General features: G+C 35.6%; 1 protein-coding gene across 1 annotated transcript; it reads right to left on the reverse strand.

Moving 5' to 3' along the window:
• Positions 1-1053: 1053 nt before the first annotated feature.
• On the reverse strand, positions 1054-9428 carry LOC122133984 (cystathionine gamma-lyase-like). Its single transcript, XM_042758498.1, has 12 exons — positions 9061-9428; positions 7620-7701; positions 7448-7543; positions 7222-7331; positions 6964-7098; positions 6656-6713; positions 6492-6569; positions 5313-5465; positions 4730-4851; positions 4597-4649; positions 3969-4107; positions 1054-1652 (listed from the first exon to the last, which is right to left on the reverse strand). Exons 1-12 carry the CDS (start codon positions 9232-9234, stop codon positions 1638-1640), a joined length of 1215 nt encoding a protein of 404 aa, XP_042614432.1. The 5' UTR covers positions 9235-9428; the 3' UTR covers positions 1054-1637.
• Between the last annotated feature and the right edge of the window lie 8881 nt (positions 9429-18309).

The raw sequence follows: 18309 nt of genomic DNA on the forward strand, positions 1-18309 counted from the left end.
AATGTATAATCTCTAGTCAGGAGAAGCATGAGAAGGATTTGATGCTGCCAGCAACCTTACTGTGAAACTGTTGCAAAGTAAAAAAAAAAAAAAAAAAAAAATTCAGTTGTGCAACCTATAACTGACTAAAAATATTTAGATAAATGAACCATCTTTCTAAACAGCATTTTATATTAATAGAAAATTAATGCTTAGATCATGGAATTGTTAATAATCGCCCATCATCTTTGTGATAGGCTTGTGGGCACAAATCAAGCAATATCTTTTCTTTTAGATATGTGAAAATTGGAAAACACAGCATGAAAGGACCCTGGCAAAATCAAATATGTATTTTGATGGAGGAAAAGAACATTGGGTCACATAAGAGGTGCAACTTCAGCTTTGCTCATGTTCCATTTCATTCTATTACTAGCCTGTAATACGTGCACATTCTGTTCCCAAACTGTATGAACATAAACAAGGTTTCAACCCAGTATATACTTATAAACATTACAGAATGAACTTTACATCCCTGAAATTTTGCATATGGTATGTCTGGATTAAATTCAAAATATATATTGAAATATAGTGACAAACAAAAAGTCATTGATATGCTTTCTGACAATTTACACCTTGACAAGCTTAAACTGACGTCCACTGAAATGTCATTTATCAGTAAAACATCTGTATATAAAAAAGGCATATTTGACATCCTGTTTAATTTTTTTTTTTTTACAATTTTCTCCATTATTTAGTTTCTTGCAACATATCCTAAATATCTTATATTGCTCAGAAAATTAAAAAACAAAAAAATAGCTATATCAGGACTAGAGAAGTAATTATCATGTCATGCCCATCATATAAATCAATTCAAGCCTGATAAATGCTGTGGAGAAATAATTACTTCTCAGTTCAAGCTGCCCTTGTAGCATTATTGATGGTGTTGTTAGATCAGCTCATTAGATGTGTCTTTTACTATTCATCTTGTAATTACATGTGTGATGCTTGTTGACTTCAAAGTGACTGGTTATGGTGTACCACCATCAAAGACGTTCAGGAAGAAGACAAAACAGAGGCAGGGATTACAAATGGCTTTTAATGGGTCTGGTAGCGCAGACAAAGATCAGATGTGATCCCTTTAGAATTGAAAATGTTCAAGCCTCTCACCAATATCTAGTATTTAAAATACAAACTGATCAATGAAGAGTGATTTAGAACACTATGAGGTGACTAAGCATTTTTTTTTTTGATGCTGAAAAACATACAGTTTTTTAGGCTGCTTGTCCGTCTTGCTGAATTATCTTGAATCACAATGCTTACAAAAAAAGATTTAAAAAATCTTCATTTGCATTATATAGGATTTCCCTTGCAGTCCTGGCTTTTTCCTGTATTAAAAGTTTTAATAGTGGAGCCTGTTTAGAACCCAACTACCTCATCAAACTATAATTACAAAAAGTAGAAACACAAAAGCAGCAAATCTCCGGTTCTTGGAATATGGCAAATGAGTTTCTTAAAAATATTTGTTCCCTGACAAATGCGATTCAAGTTTTTCAAGCATAACTGTCATTTACTAGGTAAATTAAAAATGTGCCACAAAAGAGTGTCCTTGTCTCGTCCAGATGTGGCACCACTGTTCTTGATTGAGCTTGATCAGCCTTTTACTTTTTTGGATGCTGTTTAAAAAAATAATAAAACAGGTTGTACAGCATTAGATTAATCAAAAATTTAACAGGAAAAAACAACTGGTTTTAATATAGCAAATTAATATTTGGTTGAAAAAGATTTGTATATAGGTATACAATATAAATAAGAAAAACACTATATACACACTACTGTTTAAAAATATGGGGTCAGTAAGTTTTTTTTGTTTTGTTTTTAAAGTTGTCTCACCAAGGATGCATTTATTGGACCAAAAGTACAGTAAATTAATAATAGTGATATTTCATTCTAGGGATGCATGATAAATATGTGAAGCAGCATTTACTACACAGAGCCGTTATTCACTGACAAGCTGCACAAAACCACAATCATATTTTGCGCATGTTTTGCACAGCTTGTCAGTGAACAACGGCTCTGTGTAGTAAATGCTGCTCCACGTGAAAGCGCGCACGTGTAGAGATTTACCTCTGATTACAGAACCGGCTTTACTGACGAGATGCGCATTAAATATCGTGGATCCCTATTTCATTCCATTAAAATCAACCATTCAAAAAAAAATTCTGTTTTAATGTTTCAAAATGGAATTTGTTCCTGTGATGGCAAAAAAAATTCAGCAGCCATTACTCCAGTTTTTAGTGTCACATGATCCATCAGAAATCATTCTAATATGCTGATTTGGTGCTCAAGAAACATTTATTATAATCAGTGCTGAAAACAGTTATGCTGCTTAATATTTTTTGTGGAATACATGATACATATTTGTCAGGATTCTTTGAAATAGAAAGTTCAAAAATATTATGTAACTATGTAAAAGCCCTTTCTGTCAGTTTTAATCAAATCAATGAATCCTTGCTGAATAAAAGTATTGGTTTGTGTGTGTTATACACATTTATATATATATATTTATATATATATATATATATAAATATATATATATATATATATATATATATATATATATATATATATATATATATATATATATATATATATTTATCAAATCGTATCTACCATCATAAGGTTTGTCCTCAGTTCACTAGCTAGCGCCTCACAGTCTCTGCCAACTGGCTGAAACAGCAACGAACCACAGAGGCAGTAATTTGAGGCTCACCACAGAGTGGTTCAATAAATGCTGTTAACATTAGCATATTCAGACTCTTTTTTTTTTAAATGACAGCTCTTAACCTCACAAAAGTGCAGATAATTAACCTACAGTTTTCAGAAAGTATGGAGGAGACTGAAGATCTATAGCTCTCTGAGGAAAACTGCGTGCCAGAACCTAATGGAATTTACCCCTCAGAACGTATGTTGTTAAATTAAAGCACACAGCAAATCACAAAAGCTCTTATTGTAATGATCTCAGAGGGGTATTGGATATCAATTGATACAAGTCATTATTTCATTTCCATTCTCTTCAGATGTGCAGAAAAGTATGGCATATAAAGGGATCAGATATGGAACTGGGGCTGGCACTGAATTGCTGACAGAGGAAAAGGGTTCTCACCTCTGAGCCACGATCACTAGACCTTCAAAATAATGTGGTGCATGGTGTACCGATGTACAGATCTTATCAAACTACACTGCTGCACCTTTGCTTTCTAATAAGCATCTGCTCACACGTCTGCACCGCTGCGATACCACGCTCAAAGACTCCAACAGAGCGAACAGGCTTCCTGAGAGACCGCACAGCCCACAATCCGCTAGCTTTCTCCTCACAAACACGTTTCTATGGGAATAATTCTCAGACTCTGACCTGAGCCGATTTGTCTTTATTTCCTGGAACCTTATTTTGCAGTGCACTTTAGAGACAGGGGAAATGGCCTGCGCTTTTAGAGATGGCTCGCTGAACTTTACGGCCGAAATGATCTCAATGTTGTCACAAGCTTAAAAAAAAAAAAGCCATATTTCAGGGAATAAAATAAATTTTAATAAGGTATGCACCATTAAATGCATGAAAGCACCTTTGGCCTTAAAATGAAGCTCTACAATTAGAAATGCACATGATTACTTAAATGTCTTTAGCATGGAGATAATAACATCGGGGTGTGTACACATAATGCACTGGCCATCTGTAGATCTACTTGGGGCTGGTGACATAAGTGTTTGTCTGGACTGTTATATTTACAAACTTCATTCAAAAGTCTGAGGTCATTAATCCATGGAAATGATATGATTCTTTAATGCATAGAACATTCAAAAGAACAGTATTTATTTGAAATAAAAACCTTTGTAATGTTTGAGCAAATGAATGCTTCCTTGCTGTATAAATGTAAAAATTTCACTGAATGTATGTGTGTGTTTTCAGATAAGATGTTTTCTGAAATACTCACTGCAGCAGCGAGGGCTTGGTCTAGGTCTGCAATAATATCTTCCTCATCCTCAAGACCCACAGACAAACGAACGAGCGTATCACTGATGCCCAACTCTCTCCTCTCATCCTCAGACACTGAAGCATGAGTCATACATGCTCTGGGAAACAAAAACAAAAAAGCCACCGTGGGAAATGGAGGTGGATGAAATGTTCCCTCAAAAAAGGGTTTTGATTGATTTTGATTTGATTTTCAAGGATAAATCATTTTAACACTGGACAAGGTACGATATCGAGAAGACTTAGTGAGAGATACAGATGTTATCACTGCCATTTAAGTGAATCACTCGTGAACCATAAATCTGTCACAATGTTTCAAAAGCTAAATAATGTTCTAAAATGAGACAAACTGTTCAGACAACAAAGTGTGTTTCTACAATTTTTTTTACAACAATATTAAAGCTCTCACGCCCCCTTGTGGCAATCCAAAATAAGCCTCTCAGACTTTTTTTGATTTTTGGGGGCTCACACATCCATGCACACTTATTACAACCACAAATGAAAAAGTGAACATTAATGGGGTTTTTTGTATGCGCTGGATTTAAATCAGACTGTCAGTGGATTTGGATAGTAGTGTGCTCAGTACTTACGGGTGCTCTGCTAGACTCTCATAACCACCAAGACTTTCAGCAAGTGCAAACAACTGAAACGCAAAACACAATATAGTTTCTTCAAAAATGTAAGATGTAAAAGACTTTCAAACAATATGAAGCTTCAAAACACCTTTAGATTGCTGAGAAAAGTTGAGGCGTGCTCCAGTTTTCCTTTGATGTAGAAAGTGATCATCCCAGGACATCCTGTGCACTGTCTCTTTGTCAGCTCATGCTGAGGGTGCGATGGAAGACCTGAAGGAAAAGAGATGATCATGAGTCAATCAAGTCTGACTGGAATATTTAGTTAATTTTGAACAACACCGTTCAAGGCTGCCCATAGGTGGTACTATATAAATGAAGCACCTTCACTTCTAAACAAAAGTTTGGGATCAGTATGAATTTTTCCTTTGAACAAATTCTTTAAACATTCTTTTAACTTTTATTCAGCAAGGACACTTTAACCTAATCAAAAGTGACAGTGAAGTATTCTACACTGTCAGAAAAAAATAAAAAAAATAAAAACATTTCTAAAACATTACAGAAATATTACCAACCCTAAACTTGTTCTGTACTGTACATAAATTCACAAAGTCACACCAATACAGTATTATTATCAAATGTTTATATTCAGATGGGTTATTTGAGTATTTACCTACATGTCAGAATCACCCAACATACACTTCTATATGAAGTGACAATAATATCATAGACACCTGGGAAGATGACTCTGTCCACTCTTGGATCGGCCTCCAGAAACTGTGCCGCGGCCATTGCATTCTTAAAGTGCTGCTTCATTCTCAGGTGGAGAGTCTTCAGACCCCGATTGCACATATAACAGTCAAATGGAGAAGGCACAGCCCCAAGAGCTGAAGTAAACGGGGAAGAAGCGAGATTAAATCAAACCTTAAAAGTTCTACTTCTGCTATGCAGTTGACTCATTTCTATTGTTACAGTCAAGGATAAATCTGCAATGTGTTGCAATAAGAATCTAACAGAAAGCACAAGGTTTAATCATCACATCAGGACTGCAACAATGTGACAGGTGGGAGGAATGGGATGAAGTTGATAAAATTATAACTTGCTCAAAGTACACATACAGTGATTCAACCATTTAAAAATCACATTAAAATAAAGGATATAGCAATAATATTTCCTGACACTTCTTCTGAGCTATATACATCGAAATCAAGAGGAAATGGAAAATTTCTCTCTTTTTTACATAACTGCTTAGCAATGTGACTACATGTAATAACAAATGGGAAATATTGCCAGCAGAAATTAGTACAGGATATTACTTTGACCTCAAGACAAGTAACTTTCTTTTCAAGTGAATGAAGTACATTTTTCTTGTCCCTTGCAAAAGACTCCCAATAGTTCAGATAAAAGAACTTCATTCTTGCTCGAATTCCTTGTTCATAAATTTATATCTGAGGATTGCACCTGGTGCTTCTCTTGGGCATGTTAAAACACATCTTCTGCATATTTATGTACTTTATAACATTGAGCTGAACATTTAATACTCTTAAGTGATAAGCTCATAAGCCTATGATTCTTTGGCCTTGTGATTATCAAAATTTAAAAAAAAAAATCAAAGCTTATTGTACAACATCAATCAGGTTTAGCACATCATAAATTGATGATTTTTGTGAACATTGTACTTTCCAAAAAATTGGCTTTATTTCAAAGGGTAAAAAATAAATCAAACTGCTTGTGAAATACATCTTATATAATCTTACAGCCCTTTTGATCTTGAGTCACAAAGTCATGCCATAAAGAGAGGAGCTGTTTGCATACAGGATGTCATAAGGATGTTATCAGCCACATTTTCATCCTTAAATCTTAAAGGTTTCTGTTTAGATTAGTTAGATAAGATTCGATTAGTAGAGCCTTACCATTCTGCAAAAACTTCAGTCGTTCATAGAGATCATCACGGTTGAGAGAAATCAGTCCCATCACAACATCACTGTGACCTGGAATTACATGGATAGTTTTAACTTTGATCAACAAACTTTCAGTAATATAAAAGGCTAACCTGACTTTATTATTTGTTTTTTACCATTCATGTATTTTGTTGCAGAGTACATGCAGATGTCTGCTCCAAGTGCAAGGGGGCGCTGTTCCAAGGAAGGAGAAAAATGGTGAAACATTTAAAACTATCCCTGCACTGGAATTTTATGATGCACGTCATCTGTACTCAATGTGCTTTTAACTTTGTTGGCTCACTTTTCAATTCGTAGCATAGTGTGAAACATTAGGGCTTTGTTCTATGGACATGTTAATGTTACTTTTTGTTCTCACATTATATTTATACATCAAATACCAGCAGCACTGGGTTATGTGTTAAAATAATGTCAATGTTCAGACCTGGAAATAGGCTGACATGAAAGTGTTGTCCACAACAACAATTATGTCCTTGTTGTGCTCATGGACGATATCTGCACAGCCCTGGATGTCCACAATCTTCATTGTAGGGTTCGTGGGCGTTTCAATCCATACCATCTGTAGAAATTAGAACATTTAGTTAGAGTGGTACTTCTCAAAGCTAATTAATCATGTGAGCAATTAATTACTCATCCATCCACTTTCCCCCAATAATTTTCTAATGCTCTCTGCCAGATGTACCTTCGTATTTGGTTTTAGAGCTGCTTTTATCTCCTCTATCTTTGAGAGATCAGCAAAAGAGACATCAAAGCCAACTTCTGCAGCTATTTTTCTGAAATAGCGGTTAGTTCCTGGTGGGAAAAACATGAAAGACACAGTAAGACTCTCAGCTTAATATCAGCTCTTAACTTTCTTTTCGCTGAAGCCCAACTATCATTTTATTTATTTTTTAGAAGCAGTAACTCACCCCCATAGACATCATTCATGCACAAAATTCCATCTCCAGCCTTAAAAAGATGTGTGATGGTCAAAGTTGCAGCCAATCCAGAGGCAAGAGCCAGACCTATTAGCAGACACAGCTTTAGGTTTATGGCAATGTCATATAACATATAATAAAAATGTGTTGGTGATGGACTCACAGTATTGCGCACCATCCAAAGCAGCAACTGCTCTCTCAAGACAGTTTCTTGTGGGATTTCCACTCCTGCTGTACTCAAAACCCTGGCAGATAAAATATTAGAAAAAAAAAATTAATTAAAAATGCTTTACATAAACTAGAATTGTGCAAATAAAATGTAAAATCTGTGAATGAGCAATGAGGAAAAAAAAAAAAACACACACTTAAAGATATACATACTGTTGATTTGTGATGTAACTCCTTTACAAAGAGACACAGTTAACATTGCGAGCATATGCTTTTACTTCAACCACCTGGCTGTTCTCATGACTCGTGTTGTTAATAAATATTCAACTTGCAGCTTCTTTGCTGAAGTAATCTGTAACCACTCTTCTGAAAAGGTATCCTATATATATTCTTATCTTTTGACTGGTTCCAGATGGATTTTGGGTTGAGGGACCACTTTAAAACAGCTAATACCAGATTAAAACAGCCAAAAACAGTTAAAGGATTAGTTCACTTCCAGAATGAAAATTCTGTCATCATTTACCCTCCCTCCACTTGTTCCAAACCTGTATGAGTTTCTTTCTTTCTGGGGAAAAAAATACTATGGAAGTCAATGGAGCCCATCAGCAGTTTCAACATTTTTCAAAATATCTTCTTTTGTGCTCAACGGAAAGAAAGAAACTCATACAGGTTTGGAATAAGTGCAGGTCGAGAAAATGATGACAGAATTTTCCTTGAGCTAATCCTTTAAGTACAATTCTTTCAGCAGAGCAATTGAGCGTAATAATTAAGTTCTTGACCTCAACCTGTGGTGTTGTCTTAAATGTCAAGCAAATTTCGTTCAATAGCCGAATTACATAAATAGGCCTGGCTTGAGGTTGAAATCTTCCAACAAAGTCGACAGGTTCTACATAAAAACACTTAAGCCTGCCTAAGTAGTTTGCAGGAGAGGCTGAAAAGTGCCCAAAGCCCCTCCAAAACCAACCAGCAAACTAGCTTGGTAACGTTAGACCATTTAAAACCAGTAAGCTAGTTAGACAGGTTTTTCAGCAGGATACGAGATGCTTTGTGCTTAACTTTAGTCACTGTGCCAGGCACCTAACGTTACAGATTTAACTCAGTCTTTCATGTAGTTACGGTTGTTTTATTAATTGATATTTATTCATTTATTATAATAATAATAATAAAAAAATATTTCACACTAAAAATCCTTCTACTGTTCATTTCACGTCAAATCCATTTAAAATCCATAAAATCCATGAGAACTCTATTATTGTCACTCGATCAGTACCAAAGTCTGTTATTATAGAGTACATTAAAGGGACCTTGTCAGTACACGCTCCGATTGCGTTCATAACAACAACTCACAATCTACAAACTCAAATGTCGTGCTGACACGAAACAACAATGAATATATTCTCAATATCAAAACCTTACAAAATACCTCAATGACTTACCGCATGTTTCCCCGGTTCGTGTTGTTTAAAGGTTGTAGACAATGAAATAAGAGGCACTACGGCCCTGGAGTTCCACTGCTCCGGCTCTGAACCGACGTGGATCGCGTCTGTGGCGAATGATTTGAAGAGCGGCTGGTAGCCGGCTGAGCTGTCGTCCTGCGCGCGTGAAGCCATGCGTGCTCCGAATATGACTGAGGCTGAGACACCGGGTCCCTGAGATCACAGAAGAGTGCACAGCTCTCTCTTGTACAGTAAATGGTTTACAATGAACAGAAGGGTTGTTACAACAACCCCTTTCACGCCAATCACTGTATGTGTAGAGTAAGGGAATGGAGTGGATTGGCGATCACACCGGGGCGTGCTGAGTCACGTGATCAGTTACCGTTCAGCGCGACCCATTTCACAAGAAAGTTTTTAATATTTGTATTTTTAAAATAAATATGTACATTTATAACACTATTCTTTGTATTATATCATCTTTGCATCGAATTACACACACACACACAAAAACAGTTATCGCTAATGCTATGGTGTTTCTAATGCAGCGGAGGAACGGTAAATTTGACATCGTTCTCTGTTCTGACTGCAGTTATCAGTCTCTCTCAATATTTTTCCTTTATTGAAATTCATGAAAACACTATCGTGGAGTTTTTCTTTTGCTATTTGAGCAAATGGGAATGCAAAAAAATAAATATACATTATTTACATAATGTACTCTCCCATTCAAGATAACCCAACCGACTATCTATCTATTTATCTATCTGACAATCAGCAATTAAGAAGTTAGAATCACTGAAAAAAATGTAGCCTAAAATGTTAATATCTAAATTAACTGGCTTTATTCAAGTAAAAACTAGGCTATTATTTAGTATAGCTGAATCAACCTAAATACATTAATGTACTGCATACCAACAAAAAATAAATTTTATGGATTAAATTAGGCAGAAATAGCTCTTTAAGTAATCAATTGCCAGTCACTTTTTACACTTTTACTTTTTTAGAAAGTTGTATTTATTTTTATATTTATATTATTAATTTTTATTTATTTTCTTAAAGGGGTCTTCTTATGCTACATGCACTTTTGTTGTTTGAACTGAAATGTGTGTTGGCAGTGTGTGTACACAACCACCCTATAATGATAAAAATCCACACAGCGTTTTTTATATATATATATATATATATATATATATATATATATATATATATATATATATATATATATATATATATATATTATTATCTACTAAAATCTTTACCCCTTTGTCAAATCGAGCAGATCTCAGATGCCTGTCTGTGTGACGTCACACAGACAGGCCCCTCCCACGACAGTTTGATTGACAGAAGTCTTTCAGCAGACTGGACTAGCATCTTACCATAGACCCGCCCTGAATGAGCTGTCATCAGTCCGCCATTGTTTCGACGCTGGAGCAGGTGTAACGTAGACAAGAATGACTCCTAAGCGATTGAGGTGTTTTGTTGTTGGATGTAAAAATGAACATAGCAGTCGTCATTTACTCCCGATATATGAGCCGCTGAAGACGCAGTGGATTTGTTTCTGAAGGGAATGCCCCCTGAAGCAGCCCCGAGCTACCTAAATGCGTCTATCTTTGTGCAAATCATTCATGGTCCAGCTTCACCTATATAGAAAAAGTGAGAATAAGGTTTTTTAATGAATCTTTGAAAATCTCCTTTCCTAATAATGTGCTAATTAGTAAGTTTCACTATGAATGCGGCTAAAGTAAACAGTCTCTCACAGAGCGGCTGGAAAGAGAGGGGCGGGGTCAGCAGAGCTCATTAACATTTAAAGGAAAATCCTCCAAAACGCTTGCTCTGAAAAGATCTGTTTTTGAAAGGGCAAAAAAGGTGTTTTTACACTACCATTGAGAAATTTTAACCAAACTATGTTACAGACTTTTCATTAAGACCCTAAAGAATCTATCAACAAAATATCAACTTGTGGAAAATGGTCATCCGATGACCCCTTTAAGCAAGTGTATTTCTTTACAGTTCCTAAAATTCTGGACGTTAGGCTACATGATCATACTCTCGCTAAACTAAACTAGACCGGTCTTTGCATGTCGGCAGTTTGACGTCATTTTGGCTTTCAGTCCAAAAATGATCTAGTCTATAACAATGGACTAATGTGACAGCAGTTTGATGGCAGTTTGATAGAATCTTTTCTCTGTCTTTTTATCTGAGGTGCACTTTTTTATCTATCTTTAAGCGATGACAGAGGTTTGGTGCTGTTTAGCATCACAAGTGTAAGTCCTGTGTGGTTGTGTTTAAAATCTCCTGATTCTGGCTTGATACATACAGTATGTCGTTTTCTTTCACTGAATATCCTCCTTTTTCCACATAAATATTTGTGACCAAAATATATTTGAGATTTTGTATCATAGATTATTTTGTATATATTACTATTTTTAATGTTTTTGAAAGAAGTCTCTTCTGCTCATCAAGCCTGCATTTATTTGATCAAAAATACAGAAAAAAAACAGTAATATTGTGAAATATTATTACAACTTAAAATAATAGTTTTCTATTTGAATATACTTTTAAAAAATAATTTATTCCTGTGATGCAAAGCTGAATTTTCAGCATCATTACTCCAGCCTTCAGTGTCACATGTAACATCCAGTCTATCACATGATCATTTAGAAATCATTTCTGATATTCTGATTTATTATGAGTGTTGGAAACAGTTCTGCGGTCTAATATATTTGATGAATAAAAGGTTAAAAAGAACTGCATTTTTTCAAAATAAAAAAAAAATCCTAATAATATATATTCTAATAATATATTTTCTTTACTATCACTTTTTATCAATTTAACACATCCTTGCTGAATAAAAGTATTGATTTTATTTAAAAAAAAAAAAGAAAGGAAAAAAAAATTACTGACCCCAGATTACTGACCAGTAGTGTATATTGTTATTACAAAATATTTATATTTTGAAAACATAGCTTCTTTTTTTTTTTTTTACTTTTTATTCATCAAAGTATCCTAAAAAAGTATATCACATGTTCTGAAAAAAATATTAAGCAGCAGAACTGTTTCCAACTTTGATAATTAATCATCATATTAGAATGATTTCTAAAGGATCATGTGATAATGATCCTAAAAATTCAGCTTTGCATCACAGAAATAAATGATAATTTAAAGTATAATAAATTTAAAAACAATTATTTTAAATTGTAATAATATATCACAATATTACATTTTTTTTCTGTATTTTTGATCAAATAAATGCAGGCTTGATGAGCAGAAGAAACTTCTTTCAAAAACATTAAAAATAGTAATGTTTCCAAACTTTTGACCTGTACTGTATATGCCAAAAATGTGTTGTAAACAGTGAAGCTCAATGAAATATATTTTTGAAATAGAAAATTTTATATACCAAAATATATTTCCAAATTTATTTCAGGGGCAAGAAAATACATTTCCAGTCTCACAGTAGTCTGCATTTAGGCTAAATGTAATTGTGGATGGAATAGCCAAGAGATCCAAACTACATTAATAATCACTTAATAATGCTATTTTTGTAAGATTATATTATTTTATCGCTATTTATATAATTATATTATTTTATAAGCTTATTTTGTAATAAAATTTTATTCAGATGTGTTATATATTCATACGTGTTATAGATAATTCGACATACATGAACATAATTTCTTGGAGATATATATATATTATAGTAATATATAGTACTTTTTTGATATTTTGAAATATATATAAAAATATATTTGACTATTTCTTTGCCATATGCAACTGCGTACAAGAATAATGTAAGAAAGAATAGGAATGTATCTTCAAAATACAGAGATAAACAGCTCAAACACTTTTTATTAATAAGTATCTAGACATAATACACATTCTTGATGTTTCATTTTAATATTTTAGAATGAATTATCTACATTTTTAGACCATGATAAAAATCAACATGATATGGGGAAAGAGCTCAAAACAACTTCCATAACTTTACCTGTTTGACCTGAAGCACTTAGACAGGTTGGAGCACAAATGCAGATGAGGTTCTGTATTAGTTATAAATTCACTGTCATGTCATTTTCACTCCTGTCAATAATACAGATGTCTTTGTTCTGTGGTAAACCACACCTAACTGCTTTTATTTACCCCAACTGATAATGACTTGTAAACACAGAAGCATAAAACCATGAGTGAAGTACTTGAGCTTTTTGAGCTTTTAGTTTTATTACTATTTTAATATGCTGAATGGATGTGATTACGGTTCATTACTGTTTGTATCTTGTTTGGTTACATGAGATATCTTCTGCCATTGTCTGTAGTTCATTTGTATGTACAATAAATGAAAATACATTAAATCAAGTGATATGATCATATAATATTGGAACAGCATTCTGTAGATAGCCATTTTAAACATTCTCTACAGCTTTTACTTTTAATGATCTAAATGCGACTGTTACCAAACTCACCTATGTCAGCATATACAGAAGCCTCGTCTGACCCAGCTTTTGTCAACTTCACCCCTGCATGAAAAGAGGGCACAGTTACTATGGCAACCCATACATCTATGCACGGTACCTGTGTCACTGAGCCAAAAACCACAGCTATGTGTTTGTTTGTTTGTTTTTCCTTCCTTTTCACGCTTTAGTTTAGATACCGAGTTCCTAATTTGTATGGATTAAATTACATTTAAGTAGCCTACTAGTATTCCTGAATTGTGTTGTGCTGGGAAATGTCTTCCCAATCCTGGAGCAATGTTTTTAATATGTTAAAAATAATTTCCTTCATTCAGTGTTCCTTACAAAGTCATTTATAATCCTACATTGCACATGAAATTAAAGGATGCAAATTAGCCTTGTACAACACTTCAGTACACTTGCAAAGCAATTATAATGCCATGTCCAACCTTGTCATTAAATTCAACCTTGATAAATAATAGTCCTGCTTCTCAATCAAAGCTGCACTGTAAAAAAAAGTCCTGTAAAAATTACAATTAAAGTAAAATATCTTAATTGAAACAAGAAAAATTATGTAAAAAAAAAATTTAACTAACACATTTAATGAAAGTTTCTGTTAAATTACTTTTTTTTGCACTTTATTTGAATTAAGATATTTTATTATAATTTTTACTGTTTTTGTTTGGCAGCCAGAGCTGCCAGTCATTTACCATTTTTTTACAATATTGATTTACAGTGTGTTATTCAATCTTGTGTTGTAGGATTGTATTATTTATGTCTTTTATATTCATCTGCCAATCAAATTATTTAATCTCAATGTATTTCAGGAATTAAGTGTAAAAAAATCTATTAATTTACAATATTATCTTAATGTTGAATCATTTTGCTATTATAAATTTAAATTGAACTGAAACTGTTTATTTTCAGGTTTATATATATGAGCAATATCATAGCAGTGCAATATGGCTGTATTTGGGCACGGCTGTGATTCAGCCATAGGTAATGCTCAGGGTGCTGATATACAGCCATATCGCACTGCTAGTGTGATATTGTTTTTATACAAAAATTAGATGGCACAAGTGTGTAAATACATAAGAAACATCAAAGGAGTGTATTTAAAAACACTGTTTTGTGCAGAACTACTTCCTTCTGCCACAGATACAAATCTCAGTTTGACAGTTTAACAGCTAAGTGCAAGCCTCCGTTACTAATTTGAAACAGTCACTTTAGAACAAATGAAGGAACGTTGAGTTGCTTCATTGAAAACGTATTGTATTTCTGTATTAAAAGCTCACTGGATTATCTAAAGTATTATAAGATGGACTGAGCGAGTGTGATTACCTGTATCTGAATTCTTCAGCTCAATTTCATATGATCTTCTCCAAGACATCTTTGAAAACACATAATTACAGTTTATGAGACACATATAGAGGAATATAATGTCCTTAGAAAAGATTTTGCAAAACAAAACAAAAATACTATACTTGTATTCAGTCCATTAGTAAACCAAACTGCTTTGAACTTTTGGAACAATTTTTTAATTCTCCAACCCCATTACATGAAAAAAAAAATCTACTGTACATGATATTATTTACACAAATGTACCACATGGTTTCTCTGCAGCTGGAGTTTCTATAATAACAATGTCAGTGATCACTGTGAAATAGCTTATGTGAGAAATTTTAAAACTCATAAGAGTAGACCTCATTTTATATATAAAAGACAATTCAGACATTTTATGAACAAGCTTTTTTCCACAATGTGTGTGACAGTGATTCACATATTATAGATGGAATATTTTAAATCTGATGTCTTAGCTATTTGTGATAAACATGCTCCTTTCAGAAGATTCAGGATAAGTGGCAGAAACAACCCTTGGTTTAATTAATTAATTTCAGCCTTTATTAGACAAATAAATCATGCATAATCATTAAGCATTAGCAAAGAAAACAAGTCAAGTAAACTAGACACATTATAGAACATTAAGAAATAAGCATAAGTATTTATAAGTATAAAAATATAAATTGTCCTGTTAAATTCTGAAAATTGACTAAATCACTTTTCTTTTATTTTAGCTAGCCCAACAATTGATTATGATAATTTAAAAACATGACTTTAAATTTTTAAATGAGTCGCATGTTGCCCTTCTCAAATATTTACTTTTAACTCTATTCAGCCACTCACGTTCATAAAGCACTTTTGAGCCTAGCCTAGCTCAATTTTATTTTCTATATTTATAAAAGCTCTAGGCCAAGGAATTAATTTGGCTAAGTTACTTTTTTTATGCCGATGACACCATTATTTATACAATTGCACTGTCTTTGAATTAAGACATAGAACCTCTGCAGGATTCTTTTCTTTCACTGCTGCTTTCAACTGTTAAAATTCAAATGAAATGCCGAAAAATCTAAATCTATAATTTTTTTCACACAGTCGTACTAAGACATCTGTTTCTTTTATCCCTACCATACAAGGTATCAGTATAGAATGAGTCATGTCTTACAAAGTTGGCTTTTAATGTACACAAAACTTTAGTAGCTTGGCTTTCTTTTTCTTCTAAAAATGCCTTACATATGAAGCCAGCAAAAGGATTATTTGTTGCGAATCCAAACTTCCTACTTACATCTAGATCAATACTGTTATTTATTTGAATGTTCCTAGGGTTTATTCAGAGCATGGTAAAACTGCTTTTTCTTTTTAATGCACCCTGGTTATGGAATGATAAGCAAGCCACCATTTCTTTAGAATCAGTTCCATCTGCAGGCTGCACTGAAGGAATCATGGTGCTATTTTCATTGATCTTGTATATATTTAATTGTATTTGTTGATTAAATTGTGTATTGTGCTCTTTATGTGAAACTTTATATCACCATCTTGACCAGGATTGTCTGGAAAAAGTGATTCTCAATGGGAACTTCCTGGTAAAAGAAAGGATAAATAAAATAAATAAATATCCCTCAGAAATAATTCTAATATGCTGATTTGCTGCTCAAAAATATTGCTTAATATTTGTGCCAACTGTGATACTGTCAGACACAGACGAGGACACAGAGGGTTCAGTGCAAAAGTGTTTAATGTTAATCAGAGGTTTCAGACACAGGTGAATCTTGACACGTAGACAAACAGTGGTAACACAACTTTCCTTAGAGGTGATGGTGATACAGATGGTGACTCCGACGAAGACGATGGGAACAGGTAGGCAGAGGAGGATGAAGAGGGTTCAACAGTTCAGGTAGGTTTGACGAAGGGCGTTCAGGTGAGTAGGGAGATCGGTGCAAGACCAGACAATGAGTGATGGTGACTGAGGGCTTTATGTGTGGCACTGGTGATGATGCACAGGTGTTCAGAATGCTGGTGATTGGGAACGAGTGGGCGTGGCGTAAGTGTCTGATTCAGGGAGTGTAGATGGTGTGGCTGTGACAGTACCCCCTCCCCCACGGGCGGCTCCTGACGGCTGGGATCTTGAACGACGACGGGGGTCTACCACGGCCACGGGGAGCGGGGCGGTCTGGATGGTCACGGTGAAAGTCGGTGAGCAGGCTAGGGTCCAGGATGTCATTACGATTAACCCAGCAACGCTCCTCCGGGCCGTAGTTCTCCCAGTCTACAAGGTACTCCAGTTGAGGACCCCGTCGTCGAGAGTCGAGGATAGCTCTCACCCGGAAGATGCTGTTGTCTTCTTCGATGGCGGGAGGAGGAGGTACGGCATCATCACCAGGCTCTGTGGATGGAGGAGACAAAGGTTCAGTGAATGGTTTGAGGAGTGAGACATGGAATGAAGGTGAGATACGGTACTGTGCTGGTAGCTGGAGTCTATAGGTCACTTCGTTCAGTTGCCGTTCGATCTTGAATGGTCCGATATATCGAGGACTCAGCTTACGGCAGGGCAGCCGGAGGCGGATGTCCCTCGTCGAGAGCCAGACCAGCTGTCCAGGTTGGTATTGTGGCGTAGGTCTTCGACGAGCGTCTGCTTGCTCTTTATGCCTCCGAACTGCCCGCTGGAGATGCACGTGAGCCGAGTCCCAGACCCTCTCGCTCTGTCGGAACCAGTGATCTACCGCTGGGACCTCCGAGGGCACACCCGACCATGGGAAGAGTGGAGGCTGGTATCCGAGGACACATTGGAAGGGGGTGAGCCCGGTGGTAGATTGCTGGAGGGAGTTCTGTGCATATTCTGCCCAGGGTAGGTACTGGCTCCAACAGTCCTGATTCCGGTGGCAGTAGATCCTCAGGAACCTCCCGATCTCTTGGATCTTTCGCTCAGTCTGGCCGTTGGTCTGTGGGTGGTATCCTGAAGAGAGGCTGACGGATACTCCTAGGAGGCGGAAGAAAGCTGACCAGACTCTGGAGATGAATTGGGGACCCCTGTCGGAGATGATGTCTTCTGGAATGCCAAAGTGACGGAACACATTGTGGAATAGTGCCTCTGCCGCTTCAAACGCTGTGGGAAGTCCTTTGAGAGGTATGAGTTTGCATGATTTTGAAAACCTGTCGACTACTACCAGCACACAAGTATTGCCTTGAGAAAGGGGGAGGTCAGTCATGAAATCTACACCTATATGGGTCCATAGACGTTCAGGAATGGGCAGAGGCACCAGTTTACCTTCCGGGAGTCTCCTAGGGGTGTTCGCTATGGCGCAGACTGAGCATCCTTTGAGGTAACGGGAGGTATCCTGACTCATCGAGGGCCACCAGTAACGTTGTTGCAGGAGCGAGAGGGTCCGCCTCCTGCCTGGATGTCCAGATCCCGGAGAGGTGTGAGCTAAGTCCAGAAGGGTAATCCGATGTTGAGGAGGGACGAAGA

This window comes from Cyprinus carpio, chromosome A6 (genome assembly GCF_018340385.1).
Source record: "Cyprinus carpio isolate SPL01 chromosome A6, ASM1834038v1, whole genome shotgun sequence".
NCBI lineage: Eukaryota > Metazoa > Chordata > Actinopteri > Cypriniformes > Cyprinidae > Cyprinus > Cyprinus carpio.